Here is a 20,411-nt window from a genome sequence, read left to right as displayed (position 1 = left end):
GTTCTGAGATCTTGGTAGTTTGTCTTCCAAGGAGTTCTTTTGCATGTCTTAGTTCTTGAATTATGAATTGTGTGTAATATTTTTGTATCCTTTAAATGTATAGGATCTGTGTTGATCTCCCTCTTTCTAATCCTGCTATTGATAATTTGTGTCTTCTAGATCTCCCTCTCCTCCCACTAATATGAGTAGAGGTTTGTCAACTTTATTAATCTTTTGAAAGAGACAGCTTTTGGTTTGACAAATTTACCTTACTGTACTTTTGTTTTAATTTATCTTTATTATTTTCTTCTTGCTTTATTCTTTTTCTCATTTCTTAAGGTTGAGGATTAAATAACTGATTTGAAACTTTTGCTTCTGTGAGAATTTTATGCTATAAATTTCCCTTGGAGAGCTACTGCATCATTTTCTGAATATTCAAAATACTTTCTAATTTTCTGTTGATTTTTTTTCTTTGACTCGTTGGTTATTAATGTAATATGTTGTTTAATTTTCAGATATTTGAGGAGTTTTCTGATATCTTTCTGTTACTGATTTGTAATTTAATTCCCTTGTGCCAGAGATCGTGTTTTGTGAGATTTCAGTCCCTTTCAATTTTGAATCTTGCCTTCTGTCTGAGAACATGGTCTATTTTAGTGAATGTTCCTTGTGCACTGTTTTTGTTAGAACTGGTCTATTGGTAGTAAATAGGTCAAGTTGTTTGATAGTGTTGTTCACTCCTTCTATATTTCTGATCTGTCTGCTTGTTCTGACACTTATGGAAAGTGTTGAAGTTTCCAAATATAATGTAGGATTTAAAAATTTTTCATTCACTTGTATCAGTTTTCATTTCATTCTTCTTTTAATCTTTCTGATCAGATGTGTATGTATTTAGGATTGTTATGAATCCTTTATTATGAAATGATCGTTTTTATCCTCAGTTATATTCATTTGGTTTTAGTCTTTGGAAATTCACTGGGTTTCTCTCCTTTGCTTGATCCAGCTGTCTCCTTCCTTCTTGAAGAATGAAGATTTCTTGACCCTGTGATACCAGACTATCAGTTCCATATCCCTGGGACCTTTCCTTTTCTGCCCGTCTTGTGTGTGCTTCCTTTAAACTGTTGTGATTTCTCAGCTTTCTTTCCTGAAGCCACTGCTCTCCTCTGTATGTAGTGCTTGATCTGGGTAATTGCCTTTGTCTATATTTCCATCTGTGACCTTTTCCTCAAGTTGAGACATTAACACATTAGCCTACTTAATACCTTCATATGATGTCTTACCTGTACTTGAAACTCTACCTGCCCTAAATTAAATCCTTCACTTTTAACTTACACTTGTTTTCAGTCCTATATTCTCCTAGAAGGTAGCTTCACCTTTCTCACATTTCTTTCTAATTATTTCTTCAATCTATTTTCTTCTCTGAGGTCCTTCTATTACAACACTAGACTTCTTATTATCTCGCCAGGGCGTACAACTTCCTATTGCTCTCTAAAAAAAGCAACTCCCTGCACAAAAACTGAGTGATCTGTCCTAAGTGTATCTCTGACCATATATTACCCTATTTGAAACTGCTTAATTGCACCTGTTATCTATAGATCAAGCCCAAGCATTTTAACATGGCATATAAGGCCTCTATGGTAGGACCATATCTAATTTGATATACATTTCTCAGTTAAAAGGCAGGAACCTTCCAGGGAATAGAAAGATGTGAGAAAAGTTGATAGAGAATTTACTTGGCAAATGTAAAAACATAGCTGCTGGTTGGAAGAAAATATTTGAGGTGATAGTAAGGGCCATATAATTATCAGTTGTGTGCTAAGGAGTGTTCCAAATGTTAGCTTTATAGGCACATTTAATTTTTTGAGCAAGCCTCTGGGTAGGCATTATTATTATTTCCATTTTAAAGATGGAGAAACTGAGGAAGGAATGAGGTTAAGTGCATTGTTTAAAGTCATAGGAGGCAGCCAAGAAAATGACACACTGGCTCCCGAAAGCATGATCTTTAATGAGAGAGTTATACTGCCACCTAAGTGCTGTCCGTTTTGCCACTGAGAGTGCCAGTGTCAAATCTCCAAGTATATCTCATTATTTTCTGTTTTTTTCCTTAAAGTCATCTTTAAGGAAAGTGAGACTTTTGACCTTTAAACTGAAAAGGAAAAAAGTGTATCATAGCCATTGGTCTTCATCATTAGAGAATTACAATAATTGTGAAAACATATTGTATCTAAGAAGTTTTCTTTGATAAGAAATGAACTACTTTGAATATTTCCAGAGAACCAAACAGAAAGGTTTATCCCAAAGCAATAGAGTGATGTGTGTGACTGAGATGGCAACAGGCGAAGGATATGAAATTTCTTCCATTGCAAGGACATAGGAAGACTGGATGGAAACCACTTCACAGATCTAGCAATGGTGGTCCGCTCCCAGATGAGTACAGGCTTTCCTGGTTCCCCTGAGAGTCCCCCAGGGGGATAGGCTCCTAGAGCCATGGAGGATGTCCCCTGGTCTGGGCGCGGGTCCTGAGAAGTGCTTTCAGAAGCTCTCACTGTTCTCTATGGGCCTTCTGACTCACTCTGCATAACTAACTGCTACCAGAAAGCTCTAGCACATTCCTGGGTGTTTCTGTGAGACTGGGTCACTCAGAGAGGAGTTCTCCAGATGAACGTGCCTGACAGGACTGGGTTCTGTCCATCTGCAGACTGTTCCTGTGCCTAGAAGTGATGTGTCTTGTGGGATATATGCTAAATGAGATATACGTATAAAAAGAAAATAAAATGATTTTGATGAAAGAAAATAAAGTGATTTTGACTATATGAACATGAGTCTAACTTTCAAGTCAGTTAATAAAACGTAAATCATTAGCTTTAAAAAAGAGCTTAACTTAAAATAATTATTTAAAATAATATACGCCTGGTAGGATATGAAGCTTTTATATAATAATTTAAGCTCATTTTGCATTTTATGAACTTATATTTGCCTTGTAAATTAAAAACAATATTTTCCACAATTTTTCTATAAAATATATTCTCAAAAAACATTTTTTTTTTTCTGTGTAATGTATAAATACCAGAATGGACTGGGCAACTGAATATATGTGGTCAAATTCATCAAAACATGTTCTATAAAATTTAAACTATTCACTAAGTCAGGTGGGCCTTTCTGAGCCCATTAATATGAGTTAATTAGAGCTTCCTGTACTTAGATTTTCAGTAGCAACACTTAAGTACTATCTTAGAATCTTTAAATATTTATGAAATAGTTTAGAGAGCTCCTCCTCAAATCAGTACAAACTTGGGAATAAGACCAAGAGCTCTCAATGTTGAATATACTAATATGTAGTAGAGTGTGCAGACTTGTTTATTCATCCTTTTATCCATTCATTCATTAAACATTTATTGAGTGCCTAGTACTATTATGGGAATACAAAGATGAGTTAGACTGTCTCTTTCCCCTTGGAACAGTAGAGAAACATGTGTACATAATCACTATACATTTGCGTGCAGTGTGATAGGAGCTGGATTAATACTATACAAGGTTCTGTGGAAGTCACAAGGTCAATTTTGATCTAGGGGAAGACATCATAGAGTAGATGACCTCAGCTGAGTTTTGAAGGACAAGTTGGAATCCAGGATGATAGGAGTTGTAGTAACTTTTTACTCTAATAATCTTACTTTCTGGATGTCAACTGAATGAAATCCAACTGGAAGTGTCAGATTGGCAAGTAGAAAGCAATATTAATGTCTTTGGGTAATTTTCATTAATGGGTACTATACGTCTTTTAAAAATTAAATGCGGTAGTCACAGAGCTAATTTACGTTTGTTTTAAAGTATAAAGTACTGTAATATTTGAATATATACAGTTATTATTACATTTTGAGTAGATGTGGATAGATAGAACTTAAAACTTTTTTTGAATATCCTTTTAAAATGATTTTGTGCTCCTTTCGAGTGGAAATTTTCCTTGTTATCTTAATAGTATTACATTACAGAAATTCATACTTGTTTTTAGTGTAGTGGGCTTATTAGTTGACCAGTATTGGGAAGAATCTTGGTTTTCTTAACTTGAATATATAAAAGGCATAGCACCTGGCATTTTTCCTGATATTGCTGAAAAGGATTTAGAAGGCAAGGAACAGTGGCTTGTGTCTAGCTATGGAAGATAGAAAGCTGTTCATTAATTAACTCACTTAACAAATAGAAGACACACGACATCTTAGGATCATACTAAATTCTAGGAGTATTTCAGTGAATAAAATAACAATTCCTGCTCCTAAGGACTTATACACAAGGTGAATAAATATCTCTGATATGATGCAGTTTCAGAATATTATACATACTATTTGTAAATAAGCAAGGACTAGGTCTGCAGGATTTAATTCAGTCTGGAGGAGTCCTGAGGGCTCCTACATGAGATGTAGCTCAAACTGAGAGCTAAAGATTGAGTTGAAATTCACCAGATTAAGTGGATGGGATATGAGTTGTGGATGCGGGTAAGTTCTAGGCACAAGAAAAAGCACTGGCACATGTAGGAAACTCTAGGATACTCGTGATATCTAGGTCACTGAGTGTAAGAGCGGTGGAATGGTGAGAGGTGGTTGGGAGAGGAAGTAAGGGTCTTACTGAGATGGACCTTTGGTTGAACAACAATTAAAACAAGTAAAATAAAAAAATGAAGAAAACAAAAAAGAAAGAAACAAACAAAAAAAGATGGGCCTTTGAGCCATGGTAAGATATTTGAATGTCATCCTCAGAATAATGGGAATACAAAGGTTGATGGGTTTTACGCACAGGAATGTGGGACGTGACCGGATTTGCATTTTAGTAAGATGAGCATGACATCAGTGTAGAGAACAGCTCCAGGGAAGGTAGGGGTAGAGGGGCAGTGAAGACAAAGGCAATTTAGGAAGCTGTACCAGTAGTTCTAGTGGCCTGAATCTCAGGGTAGTGGCAATAGGGACAGAGAAGATGAATTAAGGTACAATCCACGTGGTTTGGTGATTTATGTTTCCTTATTAATTTTCGTTAGCTGTTACGATTCAGCCCACTTTTCTGCTGACATTAGTCAACATCAGAAGTCATAATTAATCTATACCATCAGCAAGCACCTAGAGGTTTCTCTTCCTATGCAGGTCCACTTTTTCTTCTAACCTCACATCATCTCTGAACTCCTAGGCCTCCCAAACCCTTCTCCTTTGCCCTTTGTGTCTCAAAACCTGTCATTTTTAATGTTTGCTTTCCTTCTTGCTCTACGGAACCCTCGGTGTTCTTTGAAGGCTTTTACTTGTCTGGTATCTTCTTTCAAAAGCTTCTAGCTCTTTTTAAGCATTTCTGTGCATTTCTCCTAGTTGGTCTTAACTGTAGGTTTTCTCATCCCTCCCACTGATTTATTGAAGGCATTAGAACTTTCTTCTAAAGTAATTTCTTTTTTACCCCTATTTCTGTTCCTATTCCATATCGATCTACAAGGGGTCTTAACCTGGGGGGTTTATGGACCATAAAGGGTTTTGGGTAGGATTTATGGTGTCCTTGAACTTGAAAAGGAAAAGAGTAAACTTTTTAAAATTTTCACTAATCTTTAAGTGAAATTTAGTGTTTTTAAAACTTACAAATAAAGGTACCCCACCCTCCACTCAGTAGGATTTGGCCTGTGCCTTTATCACCATAGACATCACAGATGTTTTCAAAACATATTGTAGTTATTGAAGGTGCTTCAAAATATGGTTTCTATTCAGCACTGTTGAAATCATACTTTGTTACCTCTTGCTGTGTAACACATTCATGGAGATGAATAAATATTACTATATTACAATTTTTTTATATTCATAACCCCATTTTGCTTCGTTTTTTTTTGTGATTGTATATATTTTAGGCATTTAAAAGTATTCTATGAGGATCTCTGCATTAGTTATATATTGCTATATAGTAAATTATCCCTAAACTTAGTGGCTTAACATCATAATAAACACTTAACATTTCATAGTTTTTTTTGGTCAAAAATTTGGAAACATCTTAGCAGGATGGTTCTGGTTTGAGGTCTTTGTGAGATTGTAACTGAGACATTGGCTCAGGCCATAGTCATGTGAAGCCTTGATGGGGCTGGAGAACCCTTTCACAGGGCGGTTCACTTCTGACTAGCAGGCTGGTGCCCATTGCTGTTGGGAGGTGTCTTCCCTACGCAGAGTCTCTGCTGGGTGCCCTGCAACACTTGGCTGTAGAATGCATATTGCATGTTGTAACTCACTTTCAAGCAGTTGAAACAGTGAATGGCTAATTTTCCCTCCACTATAATAGCTTTTTATAATAATGGTGTCAGTAGCATTTTAGTAAATACCATGAAACAGGCAGACATACTATTTAGCTGGTAACATGTACCATCTCCTGTAATTCTCACTCATTTGGCCTTAAAGGAGTCCCTGATGTATCCCCTTTACAAAGCCTCTCTTGACGTTCCTTCCCCTCTCCAGAATTATTCACTGGTTCCTATCTGTGACTAATTCACATGGCTTAGGATTTTCTTGGAGGTGTTTATAGCAGTTTACTTGATTTATAATTAGTTCTTTATCATACATTTTCCTCCTGTAAGTGGTGAACATCTATCTGCAGGGATGGCATTATATTTTATGTATTTTATCATCCAGTAATTGCTCATTCATTCATACCTTCAACAAGTATTAAATGACTGTTAGCTCTCTGCCAGCTCCTGTGCTATGGGGTGAACATGCACCAGTGGCTGTAATAGTGACCTGATGCTGTGTAAAAATTATCCCCCAAATTACCCCCAAATTTAGTGACTAAAACCAGCAATCATCTCATATTGTTTTCTTGGATAGGAATTTGGTAGTTGCTGAGCTAGGTGATTCTGGCTAGGGTTCTCAGGAGGTTGCAGAGAAGACTTCGACGGGAGCTTTACACAAGTATTATCCTTTGAGGAGCTCTGTATTAGTCATCTGCTACTGTATACTGTCAGTTACCTGAAGACTCAGCTGGGGCTTCCAAGACAGTGTACGCCCAGGAGCGCCGGCGGGAGGTCTCCACGCTGCTTTAGCTCCTATAGCTCAGTTCTTGGCCTTGTGGGCCTCCCCATAGGTCATCTCCAGTGCCCTCCTGACCTGGCATCTGGCATAGCCCAGAGCAGCGGATCTAAGAGGGAGTGAGACAAAACCTGTTCTGTCTTTTATGATCTAGTCTTGGAAACGGCACTCCATGATTTCCATAGTATCCTATTGGTTACACAAGTCAGGATCACTGGGAGCCCTTTTAGAGACAGGCTACCACAGTGACTAAGGCAGCTCGTCATTTGTATAGCATGGCACTTACACTTTAGTAGGAGAGAGAGTCAGCAATTATAAATGAAACAATCACAGGCTTTCATATGTCGTATGAAATGACACACAAAGGGACTACACTGCGCTGAGACAGACTGGGGAGTGTGTAGACGTATGTGCTACGTCAGATAGAGTGGTTACTTAAGATATTTCTGACCTTTTAACTCCAGGCCTAATGGTCAAAGTGGTTGTATTTGCTATTCTCAACTTGCTGTGATAGGTGCCAATGCTAAGTGGTTTAAGTGGCTCCATTAGGATAACATAGCAAACAGGATTCGGAAGTCAGACTGCAAAGCCATGTGCTTAATCATCAGGTTGCTTGTTTAGTAAGAAAGCTAATTAAAAAGTATAGCTATTTAAGCTGTTAGGTTTTCCCCTCCTCTTAAATATAGTTCAAGATTGCATGGAAATTGATAATTTTAATGATATCTTTTCCTTGGATTTCAGGTATACATTCACATAGGATTGATTCGATAATCACAATGAACTTTCAGTTCATTTGCTTAACAGCTCTTCTGAAAATATTAAAATATCAACTCCCTTCAGGTCCTAAGGAAGTGTGTTTATGATCATACGTAGTTTTCCAGACTTTTCAAGTTGTAAGAAGACTAATAATTAGAGTATCTTCTTTTGTTTTAAATTAAAAAAATACTGTTTTAAAAATGTTGAAAGAGTTAAAAACTGTGTTTCCACTGTTACTGTGTTATGCTATAGCTAAAAATCTAGACAGTTTATAAGAGCTTGTTTTTTTTTTGGTTAAATTAATTTTATTTAAACTGTCATTACTGATTATCAGTGTGAGGTAATACTCTGTAGGGTGCTCATTTAATTTCCCCTGAAGATAAGTGATATTAATTTATAAAACTCAGTACACCCCAGACACAGCTGTAGCTATATTAATTAAGTGTGGTGCACCACCTCAGATAGCATTATAATAGAATTCCCTTAGTCTTGTGTGTTTAACCAGTTCTTCAACAAAGGCAAATTGTTTGTATTCCATCTACTTGGATTGTGTTTTTAACTTATCTTCAAGACAAGAATTTCAAAAGTAGCTACGCAAGTGCACAAATTGTAAAAGATACAGGCTCCCAGCAAAATTGCCAAATTCAAAATGACAGCCATTTATAGTCAGTGTGATGGGGATTTCTATTGTGTTTTTATGTACAAAAGTATTTTAAAGTTTGCTTTTAAAAGTTTGCTTTTATATTTTATTGTGCCTTGCTTTAAGCAAATTGTATGTGCAATTCTATGAAAGATAAATTAGTGATCTTTTTCATTTACGAGTGGAGGAGACATAGTATCACCCCTTTAAAAAAATGAAATTTCTTATTATGTTTAAAATGATTTGATAGTAAAATTCACTTTGCACGTAGCTTTGTAATGTCTTGAGTATATGGAATCTACCTGTAGTGCTCAATAGAGCGTCACGTAGCTGGGAACACTTTTACTTTAAGCCTGAGGTATTCAACAAATTCAATTTACTGTTCTAGTATAGGGGGAAGATTTGTATTTGTTTTCCTCCTATGGTTCCTTCCTTATTTTGTCTTTCATGCCTACTAATCAGGGAAAATAGATAAAAGCATTGTAATGAAATTATGAAACACTGATCTTTTGTCTCTCGTATTATGGTTTGTATGTTTGAAGATTTAGAAGAAAGAACAGGGATATTCTAATTTTTCCTACCTTGCCTCTAGCTAGCTCTGCTAGTGGTAATGTGCAAATTTGTTTTTCCACTTGGATAAAATTCATCCTTCCACAGAGTTTAAGTGCTAAGTGTATGGGGAAGGTGCACTAATTCTTTTAGTATTATTGTATACATTCTCGTATTGTTTATTGATAAAAGTGCAGTTTTACTAAAAACATAGTAGGTTGATTTTTTTCCCCTTTTATGCTGTTTTATAAGCCAACTATGAAATTTTTATGTATAAGTGGTGTGCAGCTCGTCCTTTATTATTTAGACATGCATTCGGTCTGATGCTGCTGCTCAAGCTCCTAGCACAATGACTGACATATAAGAGACTCAATAAATATTAGCCATTGTCATTTTTATGACATTTAGAGATTTTTATTTAAGAAAGTTGTGTGTGTGTGTGTGTGTGTGTGTGTGTGAAAACTAAAAGTTTTTATTTCTTCTACCACGGATGGAATCATTAAGTTATATAATCACAAATCAGCTTGTGAATTGCTTAAGTTCACTATTTCCAGTCATTGACATGCTTACATTTATAATATTGACATTGTATTAATGATGTTTTGCTTAATCTCATGTCATAAGTTTAGCATATTAAGTTACGGTTTTGTGGTATGTGAAGAGGACTCAGCATACTTTTCACACTGAGGAACTGTTACTACTTATATAGATGGTAATGAAGTGATTCAGAAGACAGGTAGAGTAACCAGTCACACTTCTTAAAAAATAATTTTTTTGGTTTCTCCTAATTTTTTAAAATATATATGACGATTTGGGGTACTAATGTATGTAAGTACAATCACTTCTGGATATATATTCATGTGAAGACAATTTTATGTATTTGGGTTATTCCTAAGTAGAGCATGCTTATCTTGGTGAGTTAGGTATCCCTTTTCTTTGCGACCGTAATATGTTGTGCATACCTGTTGCTGCATTTTCTGTATAGCTATATAATCTCCTGTTTATGCGCTTGTCTCCTTTGCTGGTTTATTTTGTTATTTATGTCCTAAAGAGTTCATTTACCTTTGTTTTGCCAATATCAAACAGAACCACCTCTCCAGTGTTCTTCATTTCTTTTTGAAATCTGGGATTCCATTTGGTATAATTTCTGGGTGGCCTGTAAAACTTCTTTTGACACTTCTTGTAATACAGGTCTGCTGGAGGCAAATTCTCTCAACTTTTGAGTGTCTGAAAATGTTTTTGTTTTGCTTCTATTTATGAAAGATATTTTCATTGGGCATAGAATCCCAGGATTGACAGTATTTTTCTTTTGGTACATTTACATTTATTATTATTACTATTTTGATTTAATGTTTATTGTATTATTTTCCATTACCATTTTGTCCCCTTTTACTTCCCTACCCCCGGCAATCAACATACTGTTGTCCATGTCCATGAGTCCTCTTCTTTTTTTTTTTTTTTTTTTTTTTGCTCAATCCCTCTACCCCCTAACCTTTTGCCCCCCACCTCCGCCACCCTGTTGTCATCCTGCTCTCCATCTATGAGTCTGTCCCCACTTTCCTTGTTCATTAGTTCATTAGATTAGTTCATATGAGTAAAAATCACATGGTATTCATCTTTCTCTGTCTTATTTCACTTAGCATGATGTTCTTAACCTGATGTTCAGGTCCACCCATACTGTCACTAAGGGTAAAGTTTTCTTCTTTTTTATAGCTGAGTAGTATTCCATTGTATAAATGTCCCATAGTTTTAACCACTCATCTACTGATGGACACTGGGCTGCTTCCATATTTTGGGGATGGTAGATAATGCTTCAATGAACATAAGGGTGCTTATGTTCTTTCAAATTAGTGTTTTGGGTTCCTTCAGCTATATTTCCAGAAGTAGGATAGCAAGGTCAAAAGCATATCCATTTTTAATTTTTTGAGGTTTCTCCATATTGTTTTCCACACTGAATGTACCAATCTGCATTCCCACCAACAGTGCAAAAGGATTCTCCTTTCTCCACATCCTTGCCAGCACTTGTTTGTTGATTTATTGATGACAGCCATTTTGACAGGTGTGAGATGGTATCTCATTGTGGTTTTAATTTGAATTTTTTTTTTTGATGAGGAATGACATTGAGCATCTTTTCATATGTCTGTTGGCCACCTGCATGTCCTCTTTGGAGAACTGTCCATTCAGGTCCTTTGCTCATTTTTTTAATTGGGTTTTTTTTTTTTTTTTTTTTTTTGGTGTTGAGTTTTATAAGTTCTTTATAAATTTTGGACATGAAGCCTTTATCAGATGTATTGGCAAATATGTTCTTCTATTCTGTGGGTTGTCTTTTTATTTTGTTAATGATTCCTTTTGCTGTGCAAAAACATTTTAGTTTGATGTAGTCCTGTTTGTTTATGTCTTATTTTGTTTCCCTTGCCTGGGGAGCTATGTCCAATAAAATATTCCTATGAGCAATGTCTGTTATTTTGCTGTCTGTGTTTTCTCCTGGAATTTTTATGGATTCAGGTCTAACTTTTAATCTTTAATCCAGTTTGAATTTATTCTTGTGTGTGGTTTAAGAAGGTGGTCTAGTTTTATTTTTCTGCACACATCTAATTTTCCCATCACCATTTATTGAGTAAACTATCTTTAGCCCATTGTATGTACTTACTTCCTCTTTTGAATATTAATTGACTATAAAGGTTTGGGTTTATTTCTGGGCTCTCTATTCTGTTCCAATGATCTATGTGTTTTTATGCCAGGACCATGCTGTTTTGATTACTATGGCCTTATAGTATAATTGGATATTAGGTAACATGATTCATCCAATTTTGTTCTTTCTTGGGATTGGTGTTGCTATGTGGGGCCCTTTGTGGTTCCATATAAATTTTTGAAATATTTGTTTTTGTTCTGTGAAATGTCATTGGAATCTCGTTAGGAATTGTGTTGACTCTATAGATTGTTTTGGATAGTATGGACATTTTAATGATGCTAATTCTTTCTATCCATGAACATGGTATGTGCTCCCACTTATTTGTATCTTCTTCAGTTGCTTTCCTCAGTGTCTTATAATTTTCCGAGCACAGGTCTTTTATATCGTTGGTTAGGTTTATTCCTAGGTATTTTATTCTTTTTGAAGCAGTTGTGAATGGGATTGTTTTCTTAATTTCCCTTTCTGTTAGTTCGTTATTGGCATATAAAAATGCAACTGATTTCTGGATATTAATTTTGTATCCTGCTACTTCGCTGAATTCATTTATCAGTTCTAGTAGTTCCTTGGTGGAATCTTTGGGGTTCTCTCTGTACAGTGTCATGTCATCTGCAAATAAAGACAGTTTTACTACTTCCTTTCCAATTTGGATGACTTTTACTTCTTCATGTCTGATTGCTATGGCTAGGACTTCTAGCACTATGTTCAATAAGAGATATGAAAGTGAACATCCCTGACTTGTTCCCTATGTTAAGGGGAATGCTTGTAGTTTTTGCCCCTTGAATATGATGTTGTCAGTAGGTTTGTTATATGTGGCCTTTATTATGTTTAGGTATGTTCCCTCTATTCCACTTTGCTGAGACTTTTTATCATAAATGGGTGCTGCATGTATTGTTTTGATCATGTGGCTTTATCCTTCATTTTTTTAATGCAGTGATTGACATTTATTGATTTACAATGTTGTTCCAACCTTGCGTTCCCAGAATAAATTGCACTTGATCATGGTGTATTATCTTTCTGATGCATTACTGTATTTGGTTTGCTAATATTTTGTTGAGGATTTTAGCATCTGTGTTCATCAGGGATGTTGGCCTATAATTCTCTTTCTTTGTAGTGTCTTTATCTGGTTTTGGAATTAGGATAATGCTGGCTTTGTAAAATGAGCTTGGGCCCCTTCCCTTCTCCTGAAATATGAAATAGTTTGAGAAGGAGAGGTGTTAGTTCTTCTCAGAATGTATTGTACAATTTACCGTGAAACCATCCAGTCCAGCACTTTTGTTTGTTGATAGTTTTTTGATTACTGTTTCAATTTCACTAGGTGCAATCTGTCTATTCAGAGTCTCTGATTCTTCCTGATTGAGTTTTGAGAGATTGTACTTTTCTAGGAATTTACTCATTTCATCCAAGTTATCCAATTTGTTGGCATATAGTTGTTCATAGTATTTTTTTTTTTTATAATCCTTTGTATTTCTTTGGTGTCCATTGTTATTTCTCCTCTTTCATTTCTGAATTTATTTATTTGGGTTCTTTCTCTTTTTTTCTTGATGAGTCTGGTTAAATGTTTGTCAGTCTTGTTTATCTTTTCAAAGAACCAGCTCTTGGATTCACTGATCTTTGCTTTCCTTTTTTTAATTTTTTAGACTCTATTTCCTTTATTTTAGGTCTGATGTTTATTACGCCTTTCTTTTCATTTTGGACTTTGCTGTTCTTTTAAAGTTCCTTTAAGTGTGAACTTAGATTGTTTATTTGAGCTTTTTCTGATTTTTGGAGAGAGGCCAGTAATGTCATGGATTTTTGTCTTAGGATTGCTTTTCTGGTGTCCCATAGATTTTGCAATGTTTTGCCCTCATTTTCATTTGTTTCAAGGAATCTTTTGATTTCTTCCTTGATCTTATTGTTGACCCATTCATTGTTTAATAACATGTTATTTAGCTTCCATATCTTTGTATGTTTTTCAGTGTTCTCATGTGATTCACTTCTAGTTTCATAGCATTGTGTCAGAGAAGGTGCTTGATATGATTTCAGTCTTCTTAAATTTATTGATACTTGTTTTGTGTCCTTACATGTGCTCTATCCTGGAAAATGTCAATGTGCTCTTGTTAAGTATGTGTATTCTGCTGCTTTGGGGTGGAATGCTCTGAAGATATCAATTAAATCCATTTGATCTTGTGTGTCATTTAAGGCTGATGTCTTCTTGTTGATTTTCTGCCTGGAAGATCTGTCCGTTAAAGTCAATGGGGTGTTAAAAATCCCTGACTATTGACTGTATTTCTATTCATCTCCCTTTATGTCAATCAAAATTTGCTTCACATATTTAGGTGCTCCTATGTTTGGTGCATAAATATTTACTAGGGTTATATCCTCTTGTTGGATTTGTTCCTTTATCATTATGTAGTGTCCTTCTTTGTCTCTGAGCCTTGGTTTTAAAGTCTGTTTTGTCAGATATAAGTGCTGCTACCCCAGCTTTTATTTTTCCCTTTCCATTTGCATGAAGTCTCTTTTTCCATCCCTTTACTTTAGTCTGTGTGTATCTGGAGACATTGCAATTACTTGTCTCCATATCATCTAACTCTTCTGGAGAATTCTCTAATTCTTTCAGTTGGTGTCTGTTTCTCTGTCTTCCCATTTTGGCTGCTTCTTCTTTTTGTTTCTATATATTAGGTAGATCTGCAAAGACTCTGGTAGAGGCCTTTGTCAGCTGCAGCTTGTGACTGTGCCTAGTCAACTTGTTTGGACCTATCAGCGACCCATAGCATTTGCTTCCCTCTGTTGGGCTCTTAGTGCGCAGAGAGAGCAAGGCTGCACACCAAGGCCAGCTTTTATCAGCACTGGGCCCTGGGGAGGGTCAGGTGTTATAGAACTCCCAGAGATTTGCCTTAGTTGTTAAACTAATCAGTGATATACCATCAAGCTGTAATTAGCAGCAAGGTTTAAGTTCCATAGGGTGGGGCTGTTGCTTCCCCTCAGGATGCAACTTGGAAGGGAGAGCTCTGCCTGAGAAGAATGGCTTCTGCATTATGGAGAATGACTCAGCACAGGTATCCTGGCAATTGTTCCTTCAGTTCTCTCCCATGAACTACCAACCCCGGACTCTTCTCAAGTGTCTCTGGTCCACTCTGCCCTGCCTCTGCCGGAGCCCAGGGTAAGTGGCTAAGCAGCTGCAAACAAAATGATGTGTGTTGGTCCTTTAAGAGGAGTCTCTCTAGGAGTCTACCCAGGCAGACAGAAACCCTTTTGCTTTTCACAGCTGGATGTTATCTGAGTTCCTTTCCTGGCTCTGGTGCTGTGGACTGGGGAGCATAGCTTGTGGTTTAGACCCCACGCTTCTCAGGGGAACCCCCCCAGATGCTGAAATAACCCTCCGGAACTGCAGCTGCCACCTGTGAGATCCCAGCCAGGCCTCTTATGCCTCCTCCACACTCCCTACCAGTCTTGTGGTGGTGAAGTGGTTTCTCCTGTCTGTGTTTATAAGGCTTCTCTCCAGTTAGTGTTCAGTTGGTTATTCAGGATGATTTCTCTACAATTTAGTTGTAATTCCAGATCGGTCCTGGGACGAGGTTAGTGTAGCTTCAACCTACTCCTCTGCCATCTTGGACCTCTTCTTTGGGTACTTTGAAGATGCCATTCCATTGTCTTTTGCTGCCATTGTTTCTGGTGGGAAATTAGTTACCATTTGTGTCATTTTCCTCCTGTGTATATAATGTCTTCATTTCTTTGGCTGGACTTCTGTGGTTTTTCCATTTATTTTTTTTATTGTTAATTTTCACCAGTTTGACTAGGAGGTGCCTGTGTTTTTTTGGGGGGTGTGAGGGGTATGCTTCCTGGGGCTTGCTGAGCTGCCTTTTTTTTTTTTTTTTTTTTTTTTTAATAGAGCAGTTATCTTCTGAAATATGTCTTCTGTACTGTTCTCACTCTTCTGCTCCTGGACCCCAAATCTTGGTTGCTGTGTTCTTTATTTCTTTTCTGTTTTGTTTTTCTTTTTCTTTTTTCTCTTTGTTGTGGTTTTCATATTTTCCTTGATCTGTGTTTAGGTTTGCCAGTTCTTTCCTCAGCAATGTTTAGGTTCTATTAAGCCCATCTAATGAATTCTTCATTTTTGATCCATTTTTCATTCTAAAAGACATTAAAAAAAGTTTTTATGACCTTGCTGCTGAAATTTCCATCTCTCATGCATGGTGTCTACTCTTTTCATTATATCTTTTATCCTTTATATCCTTTGTTATTTTTATAAACCTTATTTTAAACTGTCTGTCTGGTAATCCCACCACCTAAGCCATGTCTGGGTCTGCTTCTTTTGACTAGGGGACACATTTTCTTGTTCTTTGTGCGTCTTGTAATGTTTGATCATATGGTGAACATGTAAAAAGAATTATAGTAGAAATTAAGTAATATTTGCTTCCAAAAAATTTTCTTTCAAGTGGCTGGAATGGGTCAATGCAATCTCCAGTTGAGCTGAGTTTTGGCTTCATTGCTGCTTCAGCTGTATTCAGCTCATTTTTGGCTTCTAATGCTTTGAGGGCTTGGGATCTGAGCAATAATGAGATTCTGGCTATGTGTCTTTTGACTTCAAAACTGAGCCACTAACTTTCATAGCTGTGGGGTATTTTAATGTCCTGATGCCCGTTTGTAGGGTTACAGTAGAGTTTTCTTCATGCTTTCAGTTCCAACTCCGGCTGTCTGTTTCTTCAGGAAGTCTCTGACTTGATATCCTTCTCCCAGGCCCTACTGTGTTACTGGGATTTCTCTCAGGTCATTTGTATAGGCCAGAGACTTTGGAGGGCAGCTGCTTTGCATTGGGGGAGACCTCTCATGCCTCAGGGAACATCTTGTTCAGCTCTCCTGTTCTCCCCATCCATTGACATGCTACCCCATGGAGCTGGTGAAGACTTCAGAGCAGGAGTTTGTAGGTGGATGCAGACTGGCTCCATGGCTGGGGCTTCGTGACTGGGGATCCTTGGAATTCTAGTCTCTTATGCCAGTACCCATGCTTCTGTCAATAGCAGTTCATTGAAAATTTGATTTTTCTGTACCTTTGTTTAACTACTTCTTTTTCATCTGTTTGTCAGTGATGACAGCACCTGTCACTTTTTTTTTTCTTATCCTCACCTGTGGATAAGCTTATTGATTTTTAGAAAGAGGAGAAGAGATGGAGAGAGGGAGAGAAACATCGTTGTGAGAAAGAAAACATCAGTTGGTTGCCGCCTGTACGCACCCCAACTGGTAACTAAACCAAGTCTGTTACTTCTTGATTGTTAGTGCTTGTAGGTTTTCTTGTGACCTCAGCTTCCGGATGGGTTGAAGCTACTACAATTTTGTAGTTTTTGTGGCATGTTTTGGTTGTTAGTATGAGAGCAGTGGTGTTTTGTGAATACTGTCTAAATCCCGCTGGAAGCTGTTATATTCTTAGTACTTTAATGTTTAGGTCATTTTAGATGGACTATGCGTTGTGTGGTACATAGCATTTTTCCTAGGCTTTATCATTATTTAAAGACCTAGTTTGAAAGATAATCATTATCTTTGTCTCTCATTATTTGAAGATATACTGTTTCATTAGTGAAGTGACTTGTTCAAGATCAGAATTTTAAGAATCTTCTTTCTTTAATGGACTATATTTGTTCTAGCCTATAGAACTTTCTGTGATGATAGAAATGTACTATATGAGCTAGTATGGGAGTCACTAGGTACATGTCGCTCTTGAGCACTTGATATATGGCTAGTGCAACTAAGGAACTGAATTTTTAATTTATGTTCAAATAGCTACATGTGGCTAGTGGCCACCGTAAAGAATATAGCACAGATGTATGTACTATACATATTATAGCAATAAAAGTAGCTTAATGTACACAGGTATGCCGAGCAATTCACAGAATCATTGTGCTGTTAAGTATAGTTCTATTCTCAACATCTGCTTTAAGACTTTTTGACCTTTTGATTTTTACCATTTGAAACATAATATGACCCTGCATTCTCTGTGAGAAATAGATTTTGTAAAAATCAAAATAAACCAATAATTCGCTGCATGAACTAATATACAATATCCGCCAACTATTTCATGATCTAATTGTAGAAGAGACGCCATTACAACAAAAACCCAGCTTTATTTCCTGAGGTTTTAGCCACCCTATTCTATAGTTGTTCATGAAGTTCAAATACAGACCAGCCTGAGTAAAGGCAAATGTGTTTATCAGGTCAGTAAGTTGTGGAGATACAAGTAGAATTCTTAAAATTCCTAGATCACATCCTCCCCTCCATCCGCCCACCCCTCCTCTACTAACCTCCCTGGAGCGGAGTGTGCACTGTGAAAAGGGTTCAGGACGCGGACTAATAGCATGATTGCCAACTACTAAATTAGCTGAGCTACTTTTGTAAAACTGCTTAGGTTGTTAATCTGTAAAGCAAAGGTCACCTGACATTAGAATCTTAATTCTCTAATTTTAAAATTAGAAGGAATCTTTTGAGGTTGCCTGATTTCTCTTCCAATTTTAGACATAATGGTTACTGAAAACTTTTTACTAACACACAGAAATATAAAATACATATAATAAAAATATATAAATATAAATTTAATATTAAAGATTCCGTTGCTGAATACCTCCTGATAAAATTGACATTGTTTGTTTATTCATATTGAGAAGGAGATATTTACATATGTGCTGTTTTATTCTTTTGTAGCTGGACAGATTTGCCAGCATAAAAATTCCAGGAAGCAAGAAAGAAAGGCCACCGCTTTCCAACCTGAAGGCTGCATTTGCAAGCAGTGACTGCTCCTCAGAGATGATGGAAAACCTTCCGAAGCCACTATCAGAGGCCGAACTCTTAGATCTTTTTGAAAAGATGATGGTAAGAATGTGATTCTTATGAAATGTTTGATGTTATGGACTTAGCTTTTAGTCATGTTTTAGAAACACTAAACATACTTGGCACTCATGTTCCATAGAGTGGTTTCTGATGTCATTTAGGATGGCACTTTAGGCATAGAAGCTTTAAGGTTACAAAAATAAGAATGTGAAGAAAAATGTTATACCAGATTTTTGTTTCATACAGAATGTATAAAAGCCATAAATACTCTAAGCAGGGGTGTCCAACGTTTTGGCATCTCTGGGCCACACTGGAAGAAGAAAAGTTGTCTTGGGCCACACATTAAATACACAAACACTAATGAAAACAAAAAAATATCATAATGTTTTAAGTAAATATACCATTTTGTGGTAGGCCACATTCATAGCCATCCTGGGCTGCATGTGATGTGTGGGCCGCAGTTTGGATACCCCTGTAGATGGCACATTTTTGTCTTGAATAGATGATCTAAGTGGTCTGTTTGGGTTCGGTTGCATTTTTAGAAAGATGGCCACAGTGCTCTGCTGTGTACTTTAAGTGTGCTGATTTGTTGACTTTAAAAATTTCTTTCTTGGTTCTCAGGATAACCAAATTCTTGTAGTCCTGCTATAGTTGTATTGGTAGAGGCTTGAATTGGTAGAGGTAGAGGTAGTTGTATTGGTCGCTCATTTTAGGGTGTGCTTGTGTCATTTGCGGCCTTCTTCAGTTGGTTCTAAAATGATAGTGATTCTCTGACAGACTCAGCTGCTGGCTTTCAACCTGGCTGAACTAATATAACCCATAACCCACATATGTTAAGTGTATTCAAACCACTTACCACAACTGAATGCTAATTTTATATAAATAGATTCTCTACATATATAGTCTCTGCCCTCAAGTTGCTGATCTCTTAGGACTCCAAACAAACAATTGAAAAATTAAAAGAGTAAAAAGTGCCTGAAGGTAGTATTTAATGATTAAGTTATTTATGAGTTCAGAATAGGAATAAACTACTTCAGTTTTTGAGATACCTCATTAGCTTCCGGGGAAATCAAAACGGAAAGGAAATCATAGTAGTTTAGGGAGATTTAGTAGAGAGAGTGGACTGGAGACAGGTCTTAACCTAGGACAGGATTTGGACAGCATAGGGAAGGGCATTCTCTTGAGATGGGGAAACAATAGTGAGCAAAGACAGAGATAGGTTTTGAATAGCTCATGGGGCAGGGAAACCATGAGAGGCTGGAAAAATCGGACTGGGGTGATTATTTGGGACAGATTATGAAAGAATTTGTATGCTATTCTGAGGAGTTTTATATTATTTCAGCACCATGATTTATTTTGTACATATCTATGTAACTTAGTGGTTTTGACAGCCTCATTTAGTTTTGGGGGATTATTGCATTCACCTATGTAGGTTAGAGTGTAGGGTGTTCTTGGGATTTGAGAAGAAGTTAATAACTGGTCTCTTCAGTGTTCAGCTGGAGTCAGCAAGTATATTGCCTGTCATACTGCCTTGTTTTCTTTCCATCAACAAGTAGTTGAGGTCAGTGTTGCATATGGACCTTTGGAAGACCCCAGAAGGAAAGAATGCCTGGTTTGTGCCTTCATGGGATTTTTAATCAGAGTTAGTGGTTCTTTACTTTTCATTATTGTACATTTTATTAGTATTGTTTTGCATGAACCTTAGGTTTGGGAACTTCTTACCTATTATGCCAGTTCTTGATGAAGTGCTGATTTTGGTTTTAATTAACCACAAATACATACTTCTTTACTAACTCTTGTCATCATGAGTTGGTATCATTTCAGCCTAGAATAAGGACAAGAAAAAACTTATAATTTTCTTCCTTTTATTTGCTAGCCTTTGCCCCTCTCAATGAGGCTTGTGTAAAGGTCTCTCTCCACGGTACTACCTTGGAGGACTCAGAGTGGTATCATACCCTTTCCTTTTCCCTCA

The 20,411-nt window shown here is 36.7% G+C and overlaps 1 protein-coding gene across 3 annotated transcripts in view; it reads left to right on the top strand.

Annotated features, from left to right (window-relative positions):
• The window catches only part of DIAPH3 (diaphanous related formin 3), a 459,782-nt gene that overhangs the window by 31,138 nt on the left and 408,233 nt on the right, over positions 1-20,411 (top strand). For 2 of the 3 annotated variants that reach the window (XM_054586404.1, XM_054586403.1), the window contains one exon: positions 18,314-18,481. The exons of the other annotated variant lie outside the window; for it this stretch is intronic. In XM_054586404.1, the coding sequence (XP_054442379.1) occupies positions 18,314-18,481 (168 nt within the window). The remainder of the gene's footprint in view (positions 1-18,313; positions 18,482-20,411) is intronic. 3 annotated transcript variants of the gene reach the window in all.

Source organism: Pteronotus mesoamericanus, unplaced genomic scaffold (genome assembly GCF_021234165.1).
Source record: "Pteronotus mesoamericanus isolate MK-2021 breed Mesoamerican mustached bat unplaced genomic scaffold, CSHL_Meso_final contig_94, whole genome shotgun sequence".
In the NCBI taxonomy this organism is placed as follows: Eukaryota; Metazoa; Chordata; class Mammalia; order Chiroptera; family Mormoopidae; genus Pteronotus; species Pteronotus mesoamericanus.
This window is presented reverse-complemented; position numbering and strand designations above follow the sequence as displayed.